Genomic DNA, 16,553 nt, shown 5'->3' on the forward strand with positions numbered 1-16,553 from the left:
CGGGGGATGAATGAGGAATGGGGGGAGACGGATGGAATGAATGGGGATTGTGAATGATGGATGGGAATGGCGGATATGGATGATGTAGGATGGAGATGATGGATGGTGTGGGGGGGGGGGCGTAGTGGAGGATATATGGGGATGGAAGAGGATGGAAAGAATTGAGGAAATATTGGTGGGAACGAATGTTGGGTGGTCAAGGAAGAGATAAGGAGCATGTCGTCAACAGCCTTGATCAATCCACTGCTGGATAAAGGCCTCGCCCAATCACGGTCTGTCCTGCAGTGCCATGAATTCCATTTTACATCTGCACACGACGCTGGTGTCATCATTCCATCTCCACAGTGGACGTCCTCTCTAGCGCATTCCCTCTTCTGACTTGGAGCGGGGAGAGATGGAATGGGGACGTAAGGAGGTAGGCGTGGTGATTGCAGACAGGTGACAGATTGTGGAGGATGAATGAGGATGATGGAGGATTGATTGTGGGCGAGGCAGAATGAATGGAGGATTGAACCTGGTGGGTGGACGATTGTGGTGCCGGGAGGAGGGGGGGGGGGCGGTAAGGGCGAGGTGGGGAGGGGGCGGTGGGGGGGAGCGGTGGTGGTGGTGGGGGGGGGGCAGGACGCGCTGCCTCGATAAAGAATTGCTCGGCTGCCGTTGATAGACGCAGCCACGCAGCTCTGGTCTTGTAACAAAGTGCACAACACTCGCCATCACACGGTCCCAGCTATGTGCGTGTAGCGTAGATACTTGTGTATATGTGCGTGTGTATATGATACCCTCTGCATTAGAATTACATCGATACCGGTAGCAGAGCGGTTAGAGTGGTGGCACAATGGTCAACCCACTGCACCATGAACGCATCAATCCGAGTTCGATTCCCGACTAAGGCGAACATCAGTGGCGAGTGATGAAGTACACTATGATCTGGGCCTTTCCCCTGAAGCGGGTGTGTAAACATCAGCACTGGGGACACAAAGGCGACCGGGCATGGCTGCATTCCCTTGCGTGTTGTTCCAGCATCAATAGGTGCTCGCCAACAGCACTGCAAGCCTTTATTCAGATGATGGTAATCTCCCGTGTGTACGTGTGCTGTGTGCCTCTTGTTTACAAGAACAATTCATGAATTACCCGGGCGAACCACACTGAGTTCCATGAGCCTTCTTAAGGAGGGTCCCGCTACATTGGGGCTTTATTTAATATGTTGTTAGCAGATTGATGATGATGAGTTGCGTTGTTTATACAAGTGGGAGGACACCGACGCACTCGGAAACAACACCCCACGCACACGAGGGGGGGGGGGGGAAACTTTGTCCACGTACAGACGGAAACAGATGGCGATTCGTTCCCTTGCTGTCCTGCCTTCCAGTGCCGAGCCAGGGTGTGTGGTACCTCTTGGTCGCCCACGCTAGGGGCGATTTCACGACATTTGTGTGCGGCGATCCACTAACCCTCGCTGCTGCCCCCCACGGTGCCGGATCAGAAGCCACGTGCAGCAGCGTAGCCACCACCACCACCACCCAAACGCCTTTGACAACAACAACAACGGATGGAGGCGTCTTTGAGGGCGGTAAAGATTTTTCACGCTTGTCCGTGGGCGCCGAGTTTGACATCTGGGTAATTCAGTTACGAGTGACGCGCGTGCCCGTGTGTGCGTGAGCGCGCGCGAGCGGTGACGCAGCGGTTGGCGCACTGCGCTACGAACCCGGCCACCCGAATTCAATTCCCGCTCACGGCCAACACCGGTGATAATTATCTGAACCGGTCCTGGGCATCCCCTAGATCAGGGGTCGGCAACCAAAATAACAAGAAGAGCCATTTCTTTCCAATTCGGTACAAAATTCAGTATTTCAAGAGCCGCAATGCATCTGAGTACATACGTACTCATCGTCAAGAAGCAGCCCGTAAAGAGCCGCATGCGGCTCCGGAGCCGTAGGTTGCCGACCCCTGCCCTAGATGGACTCAGTATCTGGTGCAGTGTGATAATAACGCCACCACTAGGGAGACAAAGGCGGCCGGGCATGGTGCTGACCTACCCATCCCCTCGTACGCCGTGCCAGGCCTTTATTGGTGCACGCAAACAGCACTTGCCTAAAAAGTCTGTTCAGGCTATACGGGGGATCTTTGTCAGTGTGCGTGTGTTTGTGCGTGGGAGTGGGCACATTCCCTGCCGACGCCATCCTAATGACTCCACCCAAAGGCTGCGCTGAGTCTTGACGTGTGTTTGCAATAACGCAATTGCCTATTACCATAATCAGCTGCTTGCATCAGCTGAAACTTTAATGAACTTGAAATGTAGTTGTTAAGGACCGGAAATCCAATTTAAGCAGCTTTCTGAGCACGTTTTTTCCCCTCCTCTTCTTGTATATATTTAACAATTAATATTTTTATTATTATTTATGGATCGCGAATAGAGAGATAGAGTGAGAGACTTGCGCTTGGGGAAAATAGTAGAAAATGTCACCAAATGATTTTCAAAAGGCATCTTGTTAATTGCGCAAGGAAATGAAAGGACGTCTCGACTACGCAGACTGCCAGTCTAAATTCACTTTCCAAATAAGTTTTCTCTTCAATATTAATTTGCCCTTCGTGCTCCTCTTGGTGTCTTGAGGGCCACGGTGGCCGAGAAAAAACAGATTGGGCCCGAGCTGAGTGGCAGAGCCCTGACCAATCATCTTTACAGCGCACGCCATGACAGCCACAAGTGTAATGCGGCAAAGTAGGAGTTGTGGTGTTTCTGACAAATCTGTCGTATTTGGGGGAAAGGACGCGTGAGAAATGAGTGGTCGCGTAATTACTCTGTCAGGGAATAACGGGCAAATGCGGGAGAGGACGTTGCTGCGGCGGAGGGGCTGGGTGGCGTGGGATGGGGTGATGGTGGGCGGTTGGAGGGAGAGTGCTTTCAAAGACATGTCACAGTGAAAATGCCCTCTCTTAACGGTGCGGAGAAAGACGCGTGCGTTGAACCTGGGTCGATGAGCGGCGACTGCAGGTTAACTATGACACAAGTGCACAATCACACGCCCTCATCATCATCATCAGCAGCAGCGGCAGCAGGAACCATGTTCTATCCACTGCCGAATGAAACGCCTCCCCACGCTGCCGCCAACTCTCACGGCGCTGCGATGTCGCGATCCGTATCGCTGCTGCGCGCGAACAGAGAGCTCCGTCTCCCGCGGTGGGCGTCCTCTCGGGCGCGTGCCCTCTCCTTTGGCGAATTTCCCGTCACCCCAGTCTCGTCTGTCGTCCATCATCCCTTTCTGACCGCGCTCTGTTCTTCCCAAAACCCATACACTTCGTCTCAACAGTCAATACCCTTTAGCCATTGTTCACGCGCTCCTATTTTCTATCTCTCAAAGAAGCAGACGGAAAATTGTCATTTATTGCACGCTGCCAACTGTAATGTGTAAATCAGAAACATTGGGACACTGCCAAGAAAATTGAACGAAATCTGAAAAGTGTGCAAAGAAGCGTGGAGAGAGGAATGACAGCGAGCGCAATCGTCTCAGCTCAAACAACCCGGAAGTGGCACCACGCTCTCCGGAACTTTGGCGCCGTTCTCACCTTTGTTGGTGGAAATTCCACATTCGTATAGAAAAAAAGATCAAGCGAAAACATCCACGATTAGATTGTTGCAACAACTCGCGACGAATATGCACCAACGTGAGCAGCTCAACCGGGACTTGCTCAAATTACAGACTCGTGAGATAATGGTAATGATGATGGTGGTGGTGATGATGATGGCAGTGATCATGGCGGCGGTGGTGGTGGTGGTGCGCCACTTAGTATACGGAGTGCGACACATCGTGTAGAGTGGAAGTGCATCTTGATTTATAGCGGACGCCCGCGACGCAAGCGACAGTCGAGAGACTCATCAGCCTCTCCTCAATCACTGACAGCCAAGGGTTTCAGCGGGGATAGGACTGGGTTAGGGTTGTGGGTGGGTGGGAGGGAGGGAGGGAGGATCGGTGGGGGGGGGGGATTTGGGAGGGGAGAGATGATGGGAGGGACGCAGAGAGGCAGGGTGGGTGGCTCGCGTGCTGCGTGAAGGCACAGCACGTGAGTGTGTGCAGAAATAGCTTCCCATCTGGTGCGCTGATCACGTCATTAATTTTAGCTTCGGCCCTGCGCTGGGAACCCGCGCATCCGCAATGCGAGCCGTGAGCGGGGCCCGGGCTGCGTAATTGCAGCCGTATCGCTCGAGTGCCTCTGCTGGGTGCGTGGCGCGGACTCCCGAGGCACCGCAGCGGCACCGGCTTCGCTTTAATGACATTTACTCTCGTCGCTTATCACGATGACGATTGTGATGATTATTATTGTTGTTATGACGGCGATGATGCACTGTGTTTAGACAAAAAAATGCATTTGTCTTATTTGGTCGTGTCCGTCACAGGAATGTGGAATAGCGGAGTGTGGAGCGGTGGCACAAGTGGTTAGGGGGTCACTGGCCTATTAATCCGGTAACTTAAGTTCGATTCCTTACTAGAGCTAACATCCGTGGCGAGTGAGGTCTACGCTGGACCCTGCACGTTCTCTCTCATTCCACCACGCCATATCGCGCGTGAACCAGCCCGTACCGACCAGCGTGGTGAAGTATGGTCAAACAATCCCTATGATCGGCAGGGCACGGAGAAGCCTTCATCCAGCAGTGGATTGACAAAGGGCTGCGCAGTGCATGATGGGAATGTGAAATTTACGTTTCTGCTTTCGTTCCCGTCTTGACAGCAGCGAGCCGCTTCGGGTGTTGCTTCGTGACGTAATCACACGCAACGTAAATCTCAGATAATCGATTACAACCCGCACGATTCAATGAGCGTGAATCAATGTCGATCGATGGCTCGCGACGTGGGTCCTACGCCGCCACAATGGGCTCCCGCACGGCTCTCAATGAAGTGACGATGACGACGATGGCGATGTAGATTGATGGCGTTAGAATTGGCTCGTTACGTGCAGGCGGGGTGGTAATGAATGCGTTCTTAAGGCGAGAGAGCCACTCCGGTCGTCTATAGACGCAGATAACAACGCGCGTTCACCGTGCCTTTGAATGTGCGAAGAATGAGTAGGCAAGGGAAGGGAGAGTGAGAGAGAGAAAGAAACTAGAGATACTCACGCCGACATGACAATTGAAATTGAAACGAGTTGGCACTTCATTACAGAGCAACTCTGGCGATGACTCACTCCGCGAGGCCACTCGTCATAAATTAACACCTCCATTACCTGCTGACCCCCATTAACATCGCCCACTGTGCGGGGACACGTGGCGGCCACGGCATGGCGAGCGCGGGGGTGGTGGTGGGGGGGGTAGTGGAGTGGTTTGCGCACTGCGTTACCGAACCTCGAGCTCAATTCCCCCTTGACAGCGAACACCGGTGACGGACATCTGAACCGGTCCTGGGCCTCCCCCAGCAGCCTCGAATGAATACCCGGTGCGTGTGTGTAAACATCGCCACTGGGGAGACAAAGGCGGCCGGGCGTGGTGCTCGTCACCCACCCCCTCGTGTGCTGTGCCGGCCTTCATAGGTGTTCGCTTAGGGCACTTGCCAGAACAGTCTGTCAAAGGCTACACGGGGGACATTTGTCTGTGTTCGTGTATGTGAGACGTGTGCATGACTGTGAGACGTCTGTGTGTGACAGCGTGAGATTTGTACGGACGTGTGTGCGCATGCGCGCGCGCGCATGCGTGTCTGTGTGTGTGTGCGTGCGTATGGGAACGATATGCATGTGTGGGTGTGTCTGGTGATGTGTGCCTGAGTGTGTGCCCATCTGGGAGATGCATTTGTGAGTTTTGTGTGTGTGTTTTTTTAAAAGTGGTTTGTGTACGTGCGAGTGAGTGTACGTGTGTTGGCGTGTGTCTGTGCGAGAAGGTGTGTGTGTTTCTGTGTCCTGGGCCTCCCCTAAGTCGACTCAGCCTCAATTGAGTATCTGATAACGGTGTGTAAATATCGCCACTGGGGAGACAAAGGTGGCCGGGCGTGGTGATAGCCACCGACCCCCTAGTGTGCCGTGCCGGCCTTCATAGGTGCTCGCTAACAGCACTTGCTCTAACGGTCTGTTCAGGCTATAGGGGGGATCTTTGTCTGTGTCTTTGAGTGGTATGGGGAGCGGTGTCGCAATGAACCCGACGATGCCCGGCCACGGCTGACATCGGTGGCGACCACTACGTTCACCGGGGGTCACTCCGATTTACCAACCCGAACTGACCCGCGCGGCAAGTATGGTCAAATGATGTTCGCGAGTGCCTATTGAGGCCGCGCCGTCCTTAATAGGTGCTCGCTGACATCATTTGCTCAAGCAGTCTTTTGAAGGCAATAGGGGAGACAGTGTTTGTGTGTGGTGGCTCACCGGTAAGCGTGCTGGCGCTACGGCACCCGGCGACTCGAGTTCCATTCCCGCTCAAAGCCGACACCAGTGACGATTTCATCTAAATAGGTCCGGGGCTTCCCCTAGGTAGATTCAGCCTTAAATGAGTAACCGGTGCAATGTATCAACATCACCACGAGGGAGACAAAGGCGGCCTAACCCCATCGCGTGCCGTTCCGGCCTTCATCGGTGTTCGCGCACGGCACTTGTACGAAAAAGTGCGTGAAATGCCATAATGGGGATCTTTGTATTCGTAACGTTGTGTGTGTGTATACGGCAGTGTGAGTGTGTTGTGTGTGTACGGCAGTGTGTTTTTGTGTTGTGTGTGTGTGTGTGTACGGCAGTGTGTGTTGTGTGTGTAGTGTGTGTACGGCAGTGTGTTTTTGTGTTGTGTGTGTGTTGTGTGTGTGTGTGTTTGTGTACGACAGTGTGTGTGTTGTGTGTGTGTGTTGTGTGTGTGTTGCGTCTGTGTTGTGTGTGTGTTGTGTGTGTGTGTTGTGTGTACGGCAGTGTGTTTGTGTGTTGTGTGTGTTTTGTGTGTGTGTACGGCAGTGTTGTGTGCGTGTTGTGTGTGTTGTGTGTGTGTTTGTGTACGGCAGTGTGTGTGTGTTGTGTGTGTGTCCGCGTGAATATTTTGTGTCCGAATTAATTCGGGCGGCCGGGAGGCGCTCTCATTACGTCTCGAGATAGTGAGGAGCCGTAATGAGTAGAGGCGAAATAAATCGGAGCCCTCTTATCTGCGCTCAAGCGCCAATGAGGCCACTGACATGCACAGCTATAGTGGGGGGGAAGGGGGGGTGCTGATCCAAGGCGGATCGTGGAGGATGAGGAGGAGACGTTTCAGCTCGGCGATTTTCCCCGTGCCTGGACACACGCACATGGTACCCGCATACTCACAGCGAGAGATTCGAGTCGTTGTTACGGTCCCTGTACATAATCGAGCCGTCCGTTCCGTCTCGTTGTTCGTTACGCGTCTCGTCTGTTCTCGCTGCCTCGTCTGTACTCGCGCAAAAATGTATACTTGCGTAAAACCAAATCAACCAACAGACTATGGTCTCGCGATATCCGTACAAACAGTTGGGAGAAGTGCTGTTAGCCAGCACCACGCCCGGCTGCCTCTCTATCTATCCCTGGTGATGATATTTACACACCGTACCAGGTACTCAGTTACGACTGAATCGACCTAGGGCAGGCCCATGACTGGTTCAGAGAATCCACCACTGGCATTGTCCGTGAGCAGAAATCGAACTCGAGTCGCCGGATTTGTAGTGCAGTGCGCTAACCGTTGCGGCATAACTCACACACGCACGAGTGTACACACACACGCACTCGAGTGTACACACACACACACGAGTGTACACACACACACGAGTGTACACACACACACGCACGAGTGTACACACACACGCACTCGAGTGTACACACACACACACGAGTGTACACACACACACGAGTGTACACACACACACGCACGAGTGTACACACACACACGAGTGTACACACACACGAGTGTACACACACACACACACACGCACGAGTGTACACACACACACACGAGTGTACACACACACACGAGTGTACACACACACGAGTGTACACACACACACGAGTGTACACACACACGAGTGTACACACACACACGAGTGTACACACACGCACGTACGAGTGTACACACACACACGAGTGTACACACACACACACGAGTGTACACACACACGCACGAGTGTACACACACGCACTCGAGTACACAGACACGCACTCGAGTGTACACACACACACGAGTGTACACACACACACACGAGTGTACACACACACACGCACGAGTGTACACACACACACGCAGTCGAGTGTACACAGACACGCGACTGTACACACACACACACTTGCGCCATCATTTCACTCGTGGCCGCAACATCGGTAATTCACTCATGCAGAGGAACCGTTAATCACGGAGACAGGGGGACACCCTGTAGCCCATTAAGATTCTCGTTTCGGGGGGGGGGGGGGGGGGTTAGGAGCGAGCATCGGATGATATAGCGAGGAGGGTGAGGGTTGGGGTGGGGCGGGGAGGGGGTGGGTGACCCGCAGTGTCGGGTTGGATGCTCGAGTTACAGTGACAATCAAGGTGCAAGGCTCGCGGATAGGAGAGGAGGTGAGCCTCACTCGGAGCGGGATTTGTATCTCTGCGGAGCTGAGCATGCGTTGCCTGGCTCGCAATTAAACGGCGAGCATCGCAGCGGGGAGAACACCGCGCTGGGGAGCCCAGGTGTCCTCAGGTCGCCACGAGTCCCACGCGCGCTTCCCAAAAGTCCGACAAGAACGCGGCCTCGACTCACATCGCCGAGCTCACGTTCTTCGCTCGCAATCATTCACGCACGCCACGATGACTCGATTTGGGGCAGCTGCGGGTGGCGAGATGTTAACTACCTCGCCTGATATACAGGAGACTGAGGGTTCGATCCCGACCTCGACGCCTGCTGTATATTTGGAGGTTGCTTGTCTCTCTCCCCGTGGTCACGTGGATTTTTCTCCGGGTCCTCCGGTTTTCTCCTCCACATTTAGAATTGACGTGCGTTTTGAGTATTTGGCTGATATACATTTCCACGTGATAAGCCACTTCGTTGAGCTATCGTTTGGGCCAGGTCGCTTTTGAACAAGAACAATATAACTCAATGGGCCTTACCTGGTAAAATAAAACATTGTTGAGTAGTTAGTTTCATTTCCATCACCATTCACGGGATTCCTTGCTGACGTGTACGTCCATGTTAAAGCATTTTGTCACTCCACTACTGGATGAGCACCTCCCCACGCCGTGCAACTCGTGGGCGTATTTGTTCCGAGTTAACCACGCACGGGTTGGCGATGGAAGAGGGGAGAATGAACGTGGGGACATAGAGGTACAGTATAACAAGGGACATGCTTTACCCTCTGCTGACAAGTCTCGAGGAGCCACAGCCAAGCAGGAAGGGAGCCGCGGCCACGCCGTGAGCAGCTGGCGCTGCCAACATTTTCCCACGCTCTGCGGTCCTTCATCCATTAAGATGTTTCAGCCTGTTAATAAGTGTTTGCGTGTGGGGGGGGGGGGGGACCTGCGCGCGCCCGGTCACCCATCCAGGCGCTTTCCGCTCTCGACCCTGCTTTGCTGCCGAGATCTCACGACATTGGACGCATCCCTAGTGATTTATTTGTTTTGGTCAGAGGCTGAGTCGGTTACCTGATAAATGCGAACCGTCATGTTGATTTACGCCCGGAGGACTCGTGCAAGTCTGCCAAGAAGAAATGTACCGTTGTGAACAAGCAATAGAGCCTCGTGCATTTCAATGAAGCCGGGGGCCAAGTGACGACTTGCAGGTTTACCGGCCAGTTACTCTTTACTCTCGCAGATGCTAATTACACGGATTATAAAATAAACAATGTACACATCCCGTTTTTTGTTGGAATGCATAGAAATCAAATGTATGCTGGACATACAGGTTCGCTGGAACGGTGGAAACGTCGTTAGCACGCTCCGCTCTGAACCCGGCGACCCGAGTTCTATTCCGAGTTAAATCTAACCCCAGTCACGAGTGAAATCTTACCCGATATCAGCCTCTCCCCCCCCCCCCCTCTTCACTGTGGTGAAGTATGGTTACACGGCATAGAGGTCTTCAACTGTCAGTACGTTGACTGAGCATTTTTTAAAATCACTATTACTATACGATACATATTCATGTTTAATTCATGACTAATATATGCTTCGTAAGTTGCCCATTGGTCTGCCCGTCTATCGCAGAACCTTGATATGAAACCGCATACACTGACATACATACATTATTCATTCAATACACGGAACAATATAGACTCGTATAAGAAGAGGTTGGGGTTTTGGGTGGATGGAGTGGAGTGGAGATCTGGCAAGGTGAGGGGAGGGGAGGGGGGTGAGACACGCTGTGTGGAAATTTTCACCGTCAGGGGTGCGAGAACACCGCCAATAACACCACGCGCCCGCACAACACCACCCCGGACTCTGTCTCCGGCCTCGCGATGGATGAAGCGGTCTCCTCCGCGTTGCGCTCATCAGGAATCGGGAGTTTCCACTGCTCGGAGAAACTCGACGATGAATTGCCCCGTGGCTTCGGATCAAAGTCGCAGTGGGGTGGCGCTCTTCGTCCCACATCACGATACCTATTTAATCGACCTCTACTCGTACGCAGGTCGGGTTTTGAACTCGCGACCTTTTGAATGGGAGTGGCGCGCTCCACGCGGGTAGACACCGCACCCCCCCCCCCTCGACACTGATTAAGTCTCCTCTCTCTGGGTCTCTTGCGGGGGGGGGGCGGTGGGGGTAACACTGAGTTCGCGAGTCATGAGGGTATAAGTGACACTCTCAGTCCCCCCTCGCTCATAAATAACCCTGCAGGCCCCCCCCCCCATCGCCGCTCTCCCAGCCAACTCCCCTCGCATCCCCTTCACCTTTGTCCCAGAGCCATAGCGAAATGTGACTTCTGTTAATGTTTCATTAACGTTATCATTATTACTTTTTTTCGCTATAATAACCATTAGATTAATGATCACAGCCGCCACTATCGCGATGATTGTTGTTATTGATGCTGTGTGAAGTGCCCTGCTCCTGGGCTGCTATCGGCGCAATTACACTCCTCTCGCCCTCTCGCCAAAGAGAGCACGGAGAGGCCGTGCCGTCTGGTGTCGTGGTGACCTTGCGCAAGGGGGGGGGGGTGTCTATTGGCCGTGAGGATTCGGGTGTCGTGGGGGATGGCCGCGGGCCCTAAAAAGAGACCGCTTGGCCCTTTGTCCTGGCTAACCTGGCTGCGCTGGGCGCCAGATTGGCTGGCGGCGAGGCGCTTCCCTGCTCGTCCGTGTCCTTGCATCACTGGAGCAGGGAGACGAAAAATGCCAGTCCGTTGTTGCGCTACGCAAGAAATCTCCAGCTGGCGCAGTGACGACCTGTACAGCAGTGATTCCCGGCTGTCCCTTTGCTCCCCTCCCCTACCCCTCCCCTTTCGCCCCCACAGACACACACCATCTCTCTCTCTCCCTCCCTCTTCTCCCGTGATCTCTCCCCCTCTCCCCCTCCCTGTGCGCACCGCTCACGCAAGCCTCGACCGCGGGCGTCACATGGCAGTTGCCGCAGCTACGGATCTATTCGTGGCGTCCTGTGACGCGCCGCCGGAATTCCAGCCGTCCCCTAGCGCGCGTGTGACCGCATCATTCCTTCCAAACCCAAACTTAGCCCGCACGAGACGCGAGCGCTCCGGAGTGGGGGAGTTGCGAGGCTAAGTGCGGGCCGTGTGACTAGAGGTGGGGTAGGCGGGGGAGGAGGAGAGAGGAGGAAGGAGGAGGGAGCTGAGGCCGTGCTAAGTGCACGCATCGACGATCGATGGTTCATTCAGAGTGGGGCAGCGAGCCGATCTCCGCTCTCTTTCCCTTCTGCTACCTGAGTGCCGGGCAGCGCCGTGCCTCGACTCCCGCGACGGAGCTCGGAGCCGCCACGAACCCGCGCATGCAACTTGCGCTCCACGCCCCGCGCCAAGATAAACCATCGCAGTGCAGCGGCGTTCGCAAGCCATCGCCTGAGCCGGGAAAGTTTCTCAGCGGTTCACGCGTGTAACGGGCGCGCGCGCGCGTTCGTACGCAGCGCGCGGAGACCGTGAACGCGCGCGCAGTCCGTGAGTGCGTTTCGCGTTTTATATTGCTTTGCTACGCGAAGAGGGAACATTCACTCTCCAAGTCGCCCCTGCAGCTGCACCATCTGCACGAGCCGGTGGTCACTTAGACGAGCAAGAGGAGTACCCCCCGAGGGAGAGGGGACAGCGTGAGTGGAGACTTCGCGGCCTGTGCAACAGCCAGACAGAGGACTCGGCCGGCGCGCGCCACGAAGGCGCGTGGCCACTTGCAAGGAGCCGTGACTTCTAATCTGCCCATTCCTCTTGCAATGGAGGTGGGGGGCGGCGCTTGATTACTGATTAGACCGCCTTGGGGCCGGGTCGTTCCGGCTTTGGGCCCACGTATTTTGCGTTTCGGGGGAGGGTCAGTGGGTGGGGAGGAGGAGGGGATAGTTTCCCTGCTGGAGGCTTCAGTGCGCACACCTGTGCACACCTGTGCGCGCGCCTGTGTACACGTGAGCGCTTGTGCGCATGCCGCGTTACTCGGCGGACTTGGGTTTGGTCGTGTTCAGCACCCGACGCATCGCCATCAGCAGCAGCGGCGGCGGCGGCGTTGTGCTCCACACGCCGAGAGGGTGAGGGTCTGGGGGAGAGGAGATGCCCAGGGGGATGAGCGCCGCTCTCGACGTGGACTGCGAGGCAGACTGGACCGTGCAGCTGGTGAGTGGCAGCTCTCCCGTGACAACCTCACCGCTTCCGTAACAACAACAACAACCACACTGCCGTGACCATTGTACCGCTTCCCTGACAAGCAGGCTGTGTCTGTGACAACCACGTGGCTCCGCTGACATGCACCGTCCTTCCGTGACGATCACATCGTGTGCTTGACGATATCCAGATTTTGTGATTGACAATCGCACTACTCCCGTGACATCTGCCACGTGCAGACGATTGCGTGCACGCATTGCCGTCTGGACATACCGTCAATAAAACAAAAATAGTTGCAGGCTTTAACAGAAATCACGGAAGTGTCTTCCTGCTAAACCGCGTCCATGACCGCCGTTCCTCTCTGTTGGCGACTCCGAGCCGTTTGTGACAATTCCACATTCCCATGGCAGCGCGGCCTTTCGCACATGCACGCCGCTGCGATGCTACTCGGGACGAGACGCGAGATTTATCACCCGCCGAGCGAGGCCTCGTTGAGACGACACCTCTTTGGCGATGCACAATCGGAATATCATTAAAAATTGCGGGGCTATATTTTGCATGATGTAAAATCTATATTGGCCGGAGGCAAGCGGTATATTTTATTATTATTATCGCATGTTTATTTAATGAGAGAGCTGTATGCTGCATGCCGCGACGCAGTCGCTACCCTCGTGCGCGTGCACGGGACGCACCGCGTGGAACGTGCACGCGCGCATGCAACCGGCTCACACCGTACACCCCCCCTACCCTCCCCAACCCAGAGCCGTAAGTCAAATGCCAAGATTGTTAGAAACACATCACTTAGCGTTTTAACCTTGACATTCACCCCTCCCGTAATCTCCCCCCCCCCGACCCCTCATTGACACCCCCTCCCCCCACCACCTACGACAAAGCACATTTCCCTCTTTCCCCCGTGAGACGGCGGTCTTGCAAGAGGAGGGTGTGAGCTTGTTGGGTTGGGGAGCCTCAGGGCGGCCGCGCGGTCTTCTTTTTTTGCTCGGGCGAGCGTCGCCGCGTCTGGCGATGGAAACAAACAAAAGAATGACCCCCCCGAAACGACTCAAAAGTTACCCCGGTAGAGTGGACGCGTGATTGAGCGAGGGGGATATATTTGGGCGGTGTAAATTGGAGAGACAATCGCGGCTGTGAGCCAAAATTGACCCGACATGTTCCGTACAATGGCAAGTGTGGCGTGAAAACTTGCGGGAGGGAGGCAGGGAGGGAGGCAGGGCGTCCATGCGTAAATATTGGCCGAGCCGTGCCGTCTCACCCCGAAACCACAGAGCAAGAAAAATCCTGAAAACTCGAGTCATGTCCAATATTTGACCACGAACGATGACAGCCTCAGGTGAACTCTAGGCTCGGGGCAGCGAGCGCGTGGCAGTTCGAATCCAGGTAATTGAGTAACGGAGCAGGTAGTTGTGAAGTGCTGTTATGTGACTTGTGAAAGATGCTGAGCGATTATTACTGTTTGACTGCAGATGATGGCGATGATGCTGATTATGATGATGATTCTTATAATATGACGATGATTATGATATTGATGATAGACAAGCGACCAATACGCGGATCAAAAGTCACCTTTTTGGAAACATTGGTGCAGTGGTGTCGATTCCACATTGCAGTGGCGGGGCGAGTGGACGGTCTTTCCTGAATACGACCACGACGTCCAAACTCGAGGAAAGCTGTAGGCACCTGCACGCGTCCGTGCCATCGCGCTCTGACAGAGGCTGCCTGAGCGAGGTTCTCTTGGCGATGACTCACGACATCAGAAATAGCGCCACGTGACTCCACAGCACTTAGCAGAGGCTTAGAGAGTCTCGTGCCACGTGTATCGAGGTTAGGGGGAGGGGTTACTGTTCGTCGGGGGTGAGGGGTGGGGTTACGACGGAGGCGGGGGGTGGGGAGCAAAAGTCGTTCACTTCTAGGGGGAGGGGTATCTCTGCTGACCGGGGTGCGGGACAGAGGTCGCTGGCGTGGGTTCAGGGCTGCTGCAGTGTGGATTTCTGGTGCAACAGCGCATGTGATTATTCAATGGGGTCTCACCCTGGCCTGTCCAGATGCCCGCTATGTATAGCCCCGCTCGCATTCGCTGGCTGCAGTCGATTGTGTGACTCTGCTCCGACGGCAGCCACCCTTAACGATGCGATACTTTATTACGACCGGGGATCGCGATTCAAATCGTTCATCCTGTCTCTCTCGTTTGCGTATTTTGTTTCACGTCGGCTTGTTTCTACGGTTAACCTAAATGCATGAATCGTAAACGATGCATTCTCATTCGCACGATTCGGTGCATTTGCGTGGAGTGCGAGAGTCTCGATTAATCGACGACGCGCGTCAATGAATCTGCATCGGCGTCATCGTGACACGCCGATTGAGCGACAGGGGAGGGCACGCGGCGTGACCCGGGCCGGTCCCCGTGCAGCAGGGATCACGTGCACGCGAGGTGGTTTTTGATTGGCTAAGGCCAGACGGAGATCTCTGTGACGAAACACGCCGCTTGCAGCCAATCAATCTCATCATTAGCTGATAATCGATACCAATCGATCAATCATCGATGCACCGTTACGCTCCTGCTACTGCACGGGACCTAATGTTAATTTTCCCATTAGAGTGGCGACGTACGCAGAGAGAGATTTGCACGCAAATGAGCGTGGCGTCCGCGTGATTGAGTCGGGACCCAGTGATTAATGGGGGGGTGTTTCGCAACTTGCTTCATGAGCACTTTTTCTCCTTTCTATCCGCACTCCGTAACATCTCAGCGCGCGCCCGATCACAATCCCCACGTGTGTAATTGCGCTCTTCAAACAAAAAAAAAGTGCACAATTGCAAATAAAAAGGTTCTGCTGAAAACAAAAAGCAACGCAGCAGAAAAAGCCAACAACACACACACACCCAGAAATAATCATAGCCGTTAACTTAGCGGTGGCCAATGGAAATCGTTATGAATAATACTAATTAATAATGCTAATCACGCACAGCACTCAAACGTGGAGTGCCTTATGAAGGGCAATCAATGGTAGCGTGACCTTAGATTATTATATCTCCTGGCTGCTGCCACCACCCACCCACCACCCGTCACTCACCCACCCACCACCCACCCTGTCTGTCTGCCCCGCGCGTCCATCCTTTGTCTCTTGCCCCGTCTAAGTATTGTCACTGAGGTCGTCAGTCACTCGTGGTGGACATGTGTGCGAGGCCGTTACTCATTTGTTCTTTTTATTTATTTTATAAAAAGCATCGGCACCCCTGGCTGCCCCGCCGGTGCGCGGTGCCAACCTACGTGCCATCGTCGCCAGCTCCGGACGGCTTGGATTGCAAACGCACGGATGGTGTGGGGGGGGAGGGGGTGGGGGGGTGTTTGGGGGGGGGGGCACCGCGTGTGGTTGGCAGGGAGCGGGAGTTTCTTTCCGTGTCACTCGGCAGAGTCGATCGCGGGGCTGTTTCGCGAGCCACTTCTGCGTCTCGGGCCATATAAGGGTGGGAACAAATGCGAGAACTCGGGATGCGCGGGGCGAGCGGTTCTGCGCTACGCGAACTGAACACGCACGCATGCGCGTGCACACACGCACGCGCTTGTGCAAAGACAAAATACCCCCGGTGTAGCCTTTAACAGACGGTTGGGCAAAGTGCTGTTAGCGAGCACCTATGAAAGCCGCCGGCAGGGCACACCGAGGGGGTGGGTGGCCAGCACCACGCTCGACCGCCTTTGTGGTGATGTTTGGACATCGCACCAGCTACTCTGTCGAGGCTGAGTCGACCTAGGGGAGGCCCAGCAGTGGTTCAGATAATCGTCGCTGGTGTTGTTCGTGAGCTGGAATCGAACTCAGGTGGCCGAGTTCGCAGCGCATCGCGCTAACCACTGCGCCACCGCTTCTCACA

General features: G+C 54.7%; 1 protein-coding gene across 2 annotated transcripts in view; it reads left to right on the forward strand.

The window, feature by feature from the left end:
• The window catches only part of LOC133343530 (peroxisome proliferator-activated receptor gamma coactivator 1-alpha-like), a 156,911-nt gene that overhangs the window by 77,118 nt on the left and 63,240 nt on the right, over positions 1–16,553 (forward strand). The window contains exon 1 of one of the 2 annotated variants that reach the window (XM_061553202.1): positions 12,373–12,683. The exons of the other annotated variant lie outside the window; for it this stretch is intronic. Within the exon in view, the coding sequence (XP_061409186.1) occupies positions 12,621–12,683 (63 nt within the window). The 5' untranslated portion in view covers positions 12,373–12,620. Of the gene's footprint in view, positions 1–12,372; positions 12,684–16,553 lie in introns of those variants that run through there. 2 annotated transcript variants of the gene reach the window in all.

Source organism: Lethenteron reissneri, chromosome 17 (assembly GCF_015708825.2).
Source record: "Lethenteron reissneri isolate LAM-NWPU_2019-01 chromosome 17, ASM1570882v1, whole genome shotgun sequence".
Taxonomy (NCBI): Eukaryota; Metazoa; Chordata; class Hyperoartia; order Petromyzontiformes; family Petromyzontidae; genus Lethenteron; species Lethenteron reissneri.